The sequence below is a fragment of the Lepisosteus oculatus genome, chromosome 12 (assembly GCF_040954835.1).
Source record: "Lepisosteus oculatus isolate fLepOcu1 chromosome 12, fLepOcu1.hap2, whole genome shotgun sequence".
Lineage (NCBI taxonomy): Eukaryota > Metazoa > Chordata > Actinopteri > Semionotiformes > Lepisosteidae > Lepisosteus > Lepisosteus oculatus.
The window spans coordinates 288623-301728 of NC_090707.1; the positions used below are offsets into that span (position 1 = coordinate 288623).

The 13106-nt window shown below is 36.5% G+C and overlaps 1 protein-coding gene across 1 annotated transcript in view; it reads right to left on the minus strand.

Moving 5' to 3' along the window:
* Window positions 1–253: 253 nt before the first annotated feature.
* Window positions 254–13106, minus strand: part of asic4a (acid-sensing (proton-gated) ion channel family member 4a) — a 114473-nt gene continuing 101620 nt past the window's right edge. Inside the window, exons 9-10 of the mRNA XM_006636219.3 lie at window positions 10475–10579; window positions 254–3629 (exon numbers count right to left, since the gene is read on the minus strand). Of these exons, the coding sequence (XP_006636282.1) occupies window positions 3519–3629; window positions 10475–10579 (216 nt within the window). The 3' untranslated portion in view covers window positions 254–3518. The remainder of the gene's footprint in view (window positions 3630–10474; window positions 10580–13106) is intronic.

Consider the following 13106-nt stretch of genomic DNA (forward strand, 5'->3'; position numbering starts at 1 on the left):
CTTTTAGAAGAGCTCTAGGAAACTGGTGGTATTCAGTAATTTATCTATTTCCGATAAACTCGGACATTGCAGTTTTGCATAACTTTTCTTGACTTGCATTTAAAACATCCATCTGAGCATGGTCTAACTCTTCTGTATGTTGTATAGATGCAGAGAGTGTTGAATCTATCACAGCCACTAAGTGAAAGAACAGAAGGTAAATAAAGATGGACACATATAAAAAAGGTAAATATTGATACATGTACTGAAAAAGTTTGAATGAATACATTTAAGTTTAATATTTTATTTTTATTTGTCAATACATTTATAAAATTTTTAAACTAAACAATTCAAAGTCACAACAATAGACCTCTATACAAATTGTAATACACATTTCCCATTCATTATCATGATTTTTCAATTCCTTCTCTACATTTCCATGTTTATACTGCATGTATATTTTTTCTGATAACCACTTTTGTTTGAATTCTTTTTAGTCACATTTTAAATGTTCTACTGTATTCTTGCTATAATACTTTCTTACTTGATAACAATTAAGTAAAAAACATACAATACATAAAAGACAAAACAGAGTCCAAACTGGTGAATTATCAATGTGAACACACAATATGGTATCAGTTACCAGAAATTAGGACTATAAAATAAAAAAATACAACAAATCCTACAATTAAAGAATATTACAAATTTAGAAATGCGTATGGAATTTTCAAAATCTAGGATACACAATTCTGACATCAGATATACCACTGGAATAGAAATAAGGTTCTGACTTTTAGTTAAGGATGAGTATTTGCATGTACAGTACATCATAAAAATATAGATATTTTTGCAGAAAGTATATTTATATAGATTCAGATGAAAAAACAAGGCATGGTTATGTAAAGCAAATATCTATTTTCTGAATTAATTAGTTAATTATTTGAATCTGTTAAGTCTGTTAAGAGATTAGTACAAAATAAAATAGAACCCTAACAGTATAGAGTGGCTTCTCCAGTTAATAATCAGCTTTTGCTCTTGCCTCATTAATTTCATGTTGTGAAATAATAATAATTACAGGTAATGGGTACTCCCCTCCACCACAAATGTGTTCCACCCACCTGGATGATGCAACGGCAGCCAAAGTGCACCAGTAAGCTCACCACACAGCAGCTATCAGTGGGGAGGAGAACAGAGTTATGAAGCCAGTTCAGAAATGGGAATTATTAGGAGGACATGATCGGTAAAGGCCACTGGGAAATTTGACCAGGAGTCGAGAGTAACATCTCTACTCTTTTCAAGAAACATCCTGGGATTTTTAATGACCTCTAAGAGTGAGGTCCTCACTGAAGGACGGCGCCTTTTTACAGTATTGTTTCCCCATCACTATACTGGGGCATTAGGACCCACACAGCCCACAGGGTGAGCACCCCCTACTGGCCCCACTAACACCTCTTCCAGCAACATCTTTAGCTTTCCCATCAAGGTTCTGGTCAGGCTCAAAACTGCTTAGATGCAGTGAGTTGCTGTGATATATATGAATATATATAATTATACGGTAATATGATTTTGGAAATATCCATGGCTAATGCATTGTGCAATTAGCAGCTGGCATATGGTGTAGAACCTATCAAACTATCTGATATGCGATTTCTACACATTAAAAATTCATGCCATGGTAATGAATTATATGCAAGTTAAATGTTCTTAATGTTATGCATAGTGTGACATATCTTGTCTAAATAATTTCTACGTATAGTAATACATACACAAATATGGTGATTAAAATGACATTTTGAATGTTTATATCTAGTTTATGAGATTGATATTTAGAAAAATGAACTGTGGAGTGTTGTATGAAAGGTTTTATAGTTTAAAATTACTTTAGTATTCACCCAGCCATAAATATACAGATTTATTTCATCCTTGCGATTTCTGAATTTTGAATTTTATGAATTTTCCATTGTCTCCACCAAAGTTTTGCCTTTGCAAAGTGACATTGACCTGGAAGCAGCAGTTCCATTATTGAGGTCTCTTTAAAACATTCTTGAAATTTCTGTGCTCAGTTACAGTGAAATTCAGCACTGGGCAAATGAAAACTCTTTCAAACACAAAAGACAAACACCATCCTATCTGCTATATACCGTGAAGGAGAGCTTTTTTGGAGGAAGGGAAGGAATTGGTTGCTTTGAGCAGGTTGGACAAGAGACCCCCTGTTTTGTACACTAAGACCTGTCTCTGAGAGTGAGCAATAAATTATATTATGAAATTAAAAAGCACATGTTGGAGCAATCCATTAGTAATCCTTTAATAGATGACCATATTCTACAAGGCCACGATTAAAGAATTTTAAGGAATAATCCAGACAATTAAACTAAATTAAGTTAATTTATCATCACCATCTTAAAACTATTCCACTAGTGATAACTGTAATGGACATAAAAAATGTATATGGACTTATCCATTCATGTTTCAGAATTATTATGTTTCTGAAAAAAATGTAATTTTCTTTGTGCTTTGGGGTACATCTTTATTTTGTATACACACTAACTTAAACTGCCAACTAACCTAAAATATTAAATTTCTGATCTTTTTTATGTCAAATTAAACCAGTTGCATTAGAATTTATTTAGTTCCCTCATGTTTGCTCAAAATTGTTTGTAATTTTCTAAATGTATATTATATATAAATACAGTATATACCTCATGTAATATTAGTGTTATCATTAAAACAAGATAAAAGAGCTCTCAATACTTATGGCTTTCATTCCAAATGAGCTTTTTGTAAAATTTAGTGAGAATCAATACAGACATTTGACATTCCTTTTCTTGAGAATCAAATTAATATTTAAAATCAATTTTAAAATATCATATACAGTACATTATTTTTTTTTATATGCTAAAGCTTCTGAATATTTCTTTCACCATTGTGGTTAATAATGCATGTTTTCAATCTCACTTTTCAAGTGTTTTTATTTCAAGACAGTAACTTCTCCAGGAAGTTACAAAAACGGTATTGTAATGATTTTAGTGTTCTTCAGTACTCTTCCAATATTATTTTCCACATCATATAGTAATGGGACAGGGAAACATTAGATTTAACATAAAGTGTCCGATCCAAACCCTTAAATGAAGGGTGTTCTCCACAATCCATACATGTACAAAATCAAAAAGATGATAGTTATAATTATGAATACGCATAAATATATTTTTAAAAAGTATAAATTGTATTGAGATAACATGCAGTCCTTGTCTTCTGTAGTAAAATCCACGGTATAGAAATTGTAAAGTAAGACAGCTTCCCAGAAGACAAGAAAAAAAAAGGTACAATTCTTCATCAGGACCACAATATGTAATCCACTCTGTGCCTTTAGGTAACTGGTCTGTGATCAGCACAGGCTTGGTGTTAAAGACTTTGGCTGTAGCTTTCACTGGTGATGACAAAAAAGGTAGAACCAACTTCTTAAGTATACGGGTTTGTAACAGAACCCAATTCCAGCACAGAGAAAATTTATTTTCATGGAGACCAAATAACCAGGCATTCTAGCAGGCAAAATCTTCAAACACACCACAATGGGAATGGTGATGATGGTTAGGGAGTATTGTGGCAGCATATCCTCCTTCAGGATGGCTTCTCACCATTTCGCAGGATTCCTGTGGGAAAAAATAATGTTCACAATGCATTGGCATTTAAAAGTTTACCTATTTACATGGGTTTTATTGTGCACTTTAGATTTTGCCAGATATTAATGTATTCTGTTTTATCATCCAGTACAAAGCAGCTTAGTCACTCGGTGTAATGCATATCATCTTTCAACATGAGATTAGTTCAACTTGAGTCAATAATAATTATTATTATATAAAGATTTGGAATGCATTAGGAAAGCAGTCATTCTAAAGAAGGGATTGAGCCTTGATTTGAAAATGCTCAGGGAAGGTATTTCTGATATACTGAGGAAATGCATTCCAGAGTTCTAGCATATTGCAAGAGAAGGCCCTGTCACCCATATTACAGTATGTATATGTACTTGGGGGACAGACAGGAGAACACAATTAGACAAATGAAGGTTGCAAGTTGGGGGGGTTGTCAAACAAGTTCTGAAGTACCAAGCCACATAGAGAATAGAGCAATAGCTCGATTGCACATATAAAAATATATCTTGTTAAAATGTAAATAGGTTAATCCATTATATGGATAAACCTATTTAAAATATACAATTTGTATTTAATATCTTGTTTCCCCCACCATATATCATAAATTAAAATAAAAAACATAATACTCAAACCAGAACATTGTGGTATTTACAAAGCCTTGCAAAATATTCATCTTTTGCCAGTATCACACAATTACAAATGTATATATTTTTTTAAAAATTCAGAGCTAATGTTTCAGCTGATGTATATCTGAAGAGGTTCGAGTAGGTACAGATGCAGCCATTCAAAATGGGTGAGGTATTTCGCGGCATACCGCGACACGCCCACCGGGATATCACGCGGTATCACGTGTGTCACGTGACTAACTATCCGGCGTCGCCTTGTAAAACCACCAGGGGGAGCTTAACCTCTCATGTACAGCATTCGAGCCTTTAATTTTGAACTGTGTATTACAGCATGTTAATCATCAGTCATTCAAATGTTGGTATATTTTATGAAACCAAGATTGCTCAGTTGGACAAAAGTACACAACCTACCTTTATCAGAAATATTTATGTATCAAAGCCTTTACTGAAGATATTACTAATAGTATTAATAATGGATGACTTTGGACAAGCTGTATACTCAAAGTATAATTTCTTTAGCACATTTGTACAAGCACTTGGAATCTGTCCAAGCCATACTTTGTCAGGCATTTTGTTTTACTTCAACGGGCATAAAAACTTCCTTGCTTTTAACAGGGCGTTTCATAATTTCTAACTACGAAAATGATTTAAAATGCGACACCTATCATGAAAAGAAAAAAATACACACCAGTATTCCATTTCTCCCTAAATATGTAAGCTTCGAAGTCTTTAACTAACGTGATACCGGAGTCAACAAGCATACTTTTAGAATTTGATTAAAAGGGAATATAATATGGAATCGCGTATCTCAAGAATTTAATAACGGTATGATTATATCCGTGTACTGCGGCAGGGCTTTGTAGGGCTGTTTCGCCTGCCTGCTTATGCGAGCTGTCTTGTAGCCTACTGGTCTAGGTGCGTGACTACCAACTGGCAGGTTGTGTGTTCGAATCCAACTAGTGCTGGACCTTTCAGTTTTATTTATTTATTTTTTAATCACGTAACATAAACATATTACCGTATGCAAACTGTACTGTATACAATATGTATATGTATATTTAATGTCTTAACTGTGCCCGTTTAAGTATTGAATATTCATATCTAATTTTACCACTGAAGGGAAATCTTAACATAAACATACAGTATATGGCTGGTCTCGGTACTTTAAAGAAAAAAATACACACCAGTATTCCATTTCTCCCTAAACATTGAAAGCTTCGAATGAAACCACTAAATAAAGACATAAATATAGAAATCTTAAGATTTGTTTTATTTAATGGTAGCAGGATGAACTGTCAGAGTGTATATTTTGTCGCAAAGTTGCTACAAGATGTTAACATTGAAAAAGGTATTTAGAAATGAGTTATTTCAAGATGAAAAAGAAAACATACACGAAACATGGTTTCATTACGACCAGAATCGGTCTTGAGATATTTTTAACTTGATTTACAGTATTTGAGAGGTATGTCTTAACACCGATACTACAGTGATTAAGTACTGCTCACATATATGTTTCTAGGTTTATATTATGTATTTCATACGGTCAAATTACTTTTGAGCAACTAATAAGAAGCGCGAAACGGTATGCGTTTTAGTTTCGTTTTGTGCTGGAACCCGTGGATTGATTAGAGATATCAAGTACATACAAGTCATTTTTTAAATGTTGTAGTTCGTCTTGAAAAAATGTTACGAGTACATCATCTATCAACAATTACACAGGTTCTGTTTCCATATTGCGGATTTTGGTTAGGTACAGTATTATCAAATCCAGTGGCGCTGTGTGTTACTTTACTGAGTCCCATGTCACATGGTCTGTGATTGAAACCTGTAAAACCGGTTTAATTCGTCACAGCCAGCACTCTTCAGGTGTGAGGGTCTTCTGCTCAGAATGAAACGCTAAAATGTTTGTGTATATTCTAATGGTAGTGGGGGCAGGGTGTGTGGGAACACCCTGCATTGGAGATCTATGTTCTTCACACCTGAAACATTTTCTCTGAAAGGATTTTCTTCGCAGTTTAACCGATCTTGTTACAGCATGTTACAGTTTACTATTATTAACCATATTAATTTTAAGTGCTTAATGTAAAATCTTGTAAAAATATATTTTCATTGTTCAAATATACATTAATATACATTAAGTCTGACTATCATATAATAAGTTAAATACAAAACTAAAGAAAAAATAGGGTTAAATATAATTCAAAATATTTTGCTAATAATGTTAACTGTTTATGAATAATAAAATGTATTAACTAAGGAGTAGGATGGCACAGTTGTTAGTATGTTTTTTGTTTTGTTTCTTTTTCATAAATACAACAGTAGTACCTGATGTCTCAGTGGCTTTCAAAATTAAATTATGCATGCAAACCTGTGAACTAGAAAGATAACTAAGATTTTAATACTAATTAAATGACCGAGGGCACTTTCCACCCCCTCTACATTCTCAGAGTAGAACAGACTAACCTTCTAATGAAAGACGGTCCACCCCCCACGGACAGGAAAAGTGCCCACAGGCACTTAAACTTAATATGGTCAGTAACAGTAAACAGTAACATGGTAAGAAGGAGCACGTACAAACGTTTTCGAAATAACCACATGTAAGACTCTGATGCTTAAAATGTTTAGGGAGAAAGTGGAATACTGGTGTGTATTTTTTCTTTAAACTACCAATACCAGCCATATACAGTCTGTAACGTAGGGATTTCTATGTCTTTATTTAGTGTTTACATTTGTGACAAAGGCTAAACTTTTAGCTTCAGTAACGTGTACATATCTCCCCTTTTTATAAAACGACTTGGTTGAAAACTGTTCCAGAGCCACTGTTGTTTCATCAGTGGAAAGTACATCATGAAATGCCTCTCCCTGTTCAATCCACTGGAAAAAAGAAAAGGAGCATAAAGCTTCTGATGGTCATAAACGATATTCATTTAGGAGCAGCATCAGAGGTATGTTTTTAACTGCACTGCATTGGAGAGAATACCATAGTGTGTTTTTTTTTTTACTCCCTGGCGGAAACTGGCTTCCAGAAGAATCAGTATGGCTCAGAGATTAAATAAAACTTCACAGACATTAACGAAGAGCATAACGCGTGTACTGTATACACTGCAAGTACAACCCAACTCTCTGCAGGAGTGCTGGCTGTGACGAATTGAACCGGTTTCACGGGTATTTTCAAAGTAGGAGGCGAGATTTCCAGCGAAAGACACCCCCCCCTCAAAAACCCAGTAAATACAGTACTTACTAGTTAAAGGCTAGGCTCCCGACTTCGGCAAAAGGAACCCTTCTTTCATTAGAAGACAATGAACATATTTTAGCCCTGAATGAATTAATAGCAAACATGGTTTACATAAAAGACATTTTTCCAAGAAAGTTTAGCCTTTGTCACTAATGAAACCACTAAATAAAGACATAAATATAAAAATCTTAAGATTTTTAAAATACATGAAAAATTTATTTGAAATTAAAAACAATTACAACCGCCAGGGGAGAGAGAGAACAGGGGAGGGATGTTGGTTTTGCATAAGGGGCTATGGAAATTACGTATGTTTGGGAATGTGTAGTTACATGTTCTGGCTGTTTGTGAATTATTGTTGTTGAGTATGGAGTGTTGAGATATTGATTTTGTGTAATGCTTTATGTTGAAAATTGAGGTGGATTTTATTTATGATAAACAGGATAAACTGGGATGGGAGGAAGGTTTGGTTTTGCATAAGGGGCGGGATTATGATAATTGGAGGACTTTGCGAGAGTAAAATGATTTGATAGTTTGATTTTGTATTGTGGTTGTTATCTATGTTTTTTGTTGGTATTATGTTTATATGGTTGTTTTTGTTGGTTGGTTGTTATTATGGTTATTAATAATACGATCTATAGTTGAAATCTGAGCCTAAGTAAAAAGAAAAAGCAAGTGATTAGGTTTATGAGCAATCTAATTATTCGTTTAAAAAGCTATATAAAATAAAGTTTATTATTAATTTGCTGGACAGAGCGGTGAACATTATTATGCATAAGACAAAGATAACGATCCTGATCAGTTTAGAAATCTGTGTACGCTGTAAGGTTTTTACTTCTTAAACTTTTAAAATACACGTTTTGAATAGAAAGAAATCCTTTTCCTGGTAGAGTATGTATAGCAAACCAGCACGTCTTTTTTCTCCAATCAGAGGGGTGTCAGATGGTGTCAGCCAATCACCATTCTGCGTTGGGTAGCAACGGGTGACTGTTCTCAGGCGGAAGATGTAAACAGCTTAATGTTAGTGTTAAATAATTTTTTTAAAATTAAAATTCATTCTATACAGCAATCGCATATTTGGGTACCGTTTCATAAAACTTTCATGCTTAAAATGTTTAGGGAGAAATGGAAGACTGGTGTGTATTTTTTCTTTAAACTACCAAGACCAGCCATACACAGTACAGTTTACATACATACAGTAATGTTTATGTTCCTAAATTAATATCGTTTATGACCTTCAGATGCGTTATGCTCCTCTTCTTTTTATGGTCAGCTACTAAAATTTAGTGGTAAAATCCATATAAATATTCAAAACTAAGCGGATTAAAATGTGCACAGTAAAGACATTAAATGATTAAATCTTTGCACTACCAACCAATGCACCACGAGTGCCCCTGTCGGTCATTTTGGCCAGCCAATCACTTGCCCTGCGGTACCCTCCGGTGCCCCGTGGTGGCTTGTGGGTAGGTTACCGTACCGCGGGTTTTTACCGCGCATTTTGAATGGCTGCATCTGTAGCTGTGTCAGCATGCATAGGCTGCAAAAGAACACATAAAGTTTTATTCCATGCTGAAAGGAAAATAATTGAAACACAACATTTTGTCTAAATGCTCTATAGCTGAAAAGTTGTCTTTCTTTTCCTTTCAGGATGGAGTAAACCTTTACCTGTTCCATAATTTTCAATCCTAAAACAGGTTCAGTTTTATCCTTAAGAATTTCATTTCATAAATAGAGGTTTTGATAGTTTGATTTTGTATTGTGGTTGTTATCTATGTTTTTTGTTGGTATTATGTTTATATGGTTGTTTTTGTTGGTTGGTTGTTATTATGGTTATTAATAATACGATCTATAGTTGAAATCTGAGCCTAAGTAAAAAGAAAAAGCAAGTGATTAGGTTTATGAGCAATCTAATTATTCGTTTAAAAAGCTATATAAAATAAAGTTTATTATTAATTTGCTGGACAGAGCGGTGAACATTATTATGCATAAGACAAAGATAACGATCCTGATCAGTTTAGAAATCTGTGTACGCTGTAAGGTTTTTACTTCTTAAACTTTTAAAATACACGTTTTGAATAGAAAGAAATCCTTTTCCTGGTAGAGTATGTATAGCAAACCAGCACGTCTTTTTTCTCCAATCAGAGGGGTGTCAGATGGTGTCAGCCAATCACCATTCTGCGTTGGGTAGCAACGGGTGACTGTTCTCAGGCGGAAGATGTAAACAGCTTAATGTTAGTGTTAAATAATTTTTTTAAAATTAAAATTCATTCTATACAGCAATCGCATATTTGGGTACCGTTTCATAAAACTTTCATGCTTAAAATGTTTAGGGAGAAATGGAAGACTGGTGTGTATTTTTTCTTTAAACTACCAAGACCAGCCATACACAGTACAGTTTACATACATACAGTAATGTTTATGTTCCTAAATTAATATCGTTTATGACCTTCAGATGCGTTATGCTCCTCTTCTTTTTATGGTCAGCTACTAAAATTTAGTGGTAAAATCCATATAAATATTCAAAACTAAGCGGATTAAAATGTGCACAGTAAAGACATTAAATGATTAAATCTTTGCACTACCAACCAATGCACCACGAGTGCCCCTGTCGGTCATTTTGGCCAGCCAATCACTTGCCCTGCGGTACCCTCCGGTGCCCCGTGGTGGCTTGTGGGTAGGTTACCGTACCGCGGGTTTTTACCGCGCATTTTGAATGGCTGCATCTGTAGCTGTGTCAGCATGCATAGGCTGCAAAAGAACACATAAAGTTTTATTCCATGCTGAAAGGAAAATAATTGAAACACAACATTTTGTCTAAATGCTCTATAGCTGAAAAGTTGTCTTTCTTTTCCTTTCAGGATGGAGTAAACCTTTACCTGTTCCATAATTTTCAATCCTAAAACAGGTTCAGTTTTATCCTTAAGAATTTCATTTCATAAATAGAGGTTTCCTATTGCCTTTTATTATTTAATCATTAATGGGCTTACCTGAGGTTTCATGTCTTCCAATCCCAAAGTTGCTACACTACCCAGCTGCTTCTTGGTTGGATCTTTCTGGGGTTTTACAAGCCGGTGAAGCTTAGATTTCATCACCTGGAGGTCAGCAAGAGAAAATTGGCATCCAAGCAACTTGCATGAAAGATTAGCATTACAAGTATATGTTACCAGGATATAGAACAATTACAAGTACATACAGTAGAACAAGTGAAGGTTGAAATATGTCATGTCGTTTCCCAAAGCACTTTATACCATACGGAGTCATGGGAAGACGGAGCCTACCCTGCAAGCAATGAGCGCAAGGCAGGGTACACCCTGGATGGGGCACCAGTCCATCGCAGGACAAGTGCAAGCCAATCATACATGTGAACAATTTGGAGGCCACGGTAAAGACCGAGGGAGGAAATTTGGCCTGGACACCGGGATAACTCCTTACTCTTATGGGGAAATACCCAGGGATCTTTAATGACCACTGAGAGTCAGGACCTCAGTTTAAGATCGCATCCAAAAGACAGTGCCCATTACAGTATAGTGTCCCCGCCACTATAAGAGGGCAGCCAGAGGGCGCTCCTACTCTGTCCTGTCTCTAGTTTCCTGTGCTTTGCTCTCCTTCCGGTGTCTCTCTCACCCTTGGGCTATATATTTCTAGGTCACTTATTCTGCTTCACTCAGCATTGACGTTCGGATGTCCTGAAACTTGCCTAGCATCCAGGTCGCCCCACGTTTGCTGCCTGAGGGCATTGGTTTCTATTCGACTCCTGAACTGCTGAGCCCGGGCTTTTTCCACGCTCCGCCCCTAGGCATCTGGGTCTTTCTCTGCTCTCCTGCCTCTCCACGGTTTGTCCTTTCCGACATCTGTGACAGAATGCTGAGCCACCTACTGACCCTGCGAGCGGCGCTTTTTGTTTTTCTGCGGGTTTTTTTCTCTGGGCTTTTTTTTTCTCTCAGCTCTTCTATTCATATCGCGGGATGCCTTTTTTTTTTACTCCTGTGCCTGTGAACAGGCTGCTGCCTGGCTTTCCTCTGGTTGTCCTGCCAGCATCCGTGATTGAATGTTGAGCTGGCCCTCCTGTCCTCATTGATGGATATCACTCTGGTTATCCATGTCTGTGAGCGTGTCTCGTGGCTGGCTTTCCTCGAGTTGTCCACTCCGATATCAGCAATAGGGTGGTGAGCCTTTTTTCCTCTCCCATTCTAATTGCTGGATATCACCTTCCTGACATCAGTGTCTGTGAGCGGGCTGCTGCCTGGATTTCCTCAGGTTGTCTTCTGCCGATATCAGCATTAGTTTGGTGAGCCTTATTTGCCATTCCTCCATTCTTATTTTACATGGCTTTACATGGCTTGGCACCTCAATACCTGTCTGAACTTTTATCACCCTATTCCCCACCTCGCAACCTCCGCTCTTCAAATTCTGCCCTCCTTACTGTCCCCCAAGCCCGTCTACATTGTATGGGCGACAGGGCCTTCTCTTGCTATGCCCCCAAGCTCTGGAACTCTTTGCCCAAGGATATCTGAGAGTCACCTTCTCTAAACTCCTTCAAATCCAGATTCAAAACCTTCTTCAGAAAAGCCTTTACTTAACTGGTTCCATTCTTCACCCCTCTGCTCTTCTTAGGACCACCTTCCACTGTCTCCTCTATTGTTGTTGTTGTAATTGTAATTGTGTCTTATCTTGTGAAATCTTCTTATTTATTGTTGTAGTCTTCTTATTTATTGTTATTGTCATCCTGTAAAGTGCTTTGAGAAGCCACCTTTAAAGGCGCTCTATAAAATAAAGTTTTTTATTATTATTATTATTATTATTATTATTATTATTATTATTATTATTATTATTGCTGGATATCACTCCGGACATCTGTGCCTGTGAGCGGACTACGGTCTGGCTTTCCTCGGGTTGTCCACTCCGATATCAGTGATAGAATGTGAACATTCCTGTTGCCCAGTCTGCGCTATTTTTCTCCAGGTTTTGGTTTTTACTTTTGTTTTTTGCTTTGTGTTTTGATTTCTTCACTTCCCCTTCTCTCTGCTCCCCCTGACCCCTGTGTTGTGGAACTTTGGGTTCCTATCTGTTTCTTGTGGTTTGTTACCCTGTTCTCCCAGGCTTAAATCTGTGGTCGTTTTTGTGCTTGTGTACTTGTCTTTTTTTTGTTTTAAGTCTCCGGAGCTGACCCCCCCTTCCTCTACCCCATAAAGGTTTATACCCTGGAGGAGGGGACAGCTCTCAGCCATGGACTCCTGGAGGTTTCCTTTCAGTTAAATTAGGTTTTTCCTCGCCCCAGTGCTGTGCAGCTCACTTATTTATATGGGCGTCAGGAGCCACCCATGAAGGGGGGGGTACTGAATGCTTTCTATATCAACATTGTCCCTGACCTCTACAGATGATACACCGATGACTGTGCTGGTGCCTCCACCTGCTCTAATGACCAACTAGAGCATTTCCTGCATCATTTTACCAACTTTCATCCATCCCTCAAGTATAGAATTATATTCCACTACTCTTCTGTTTCTGGACAAAACATTCTCCATTAACCATACACATATTTCAACTTATAAACCCACTAATTTACATAGCTACAGTGTATTCTGTGTGAATGAATGACAGAATGACAGCTCCTTCCAT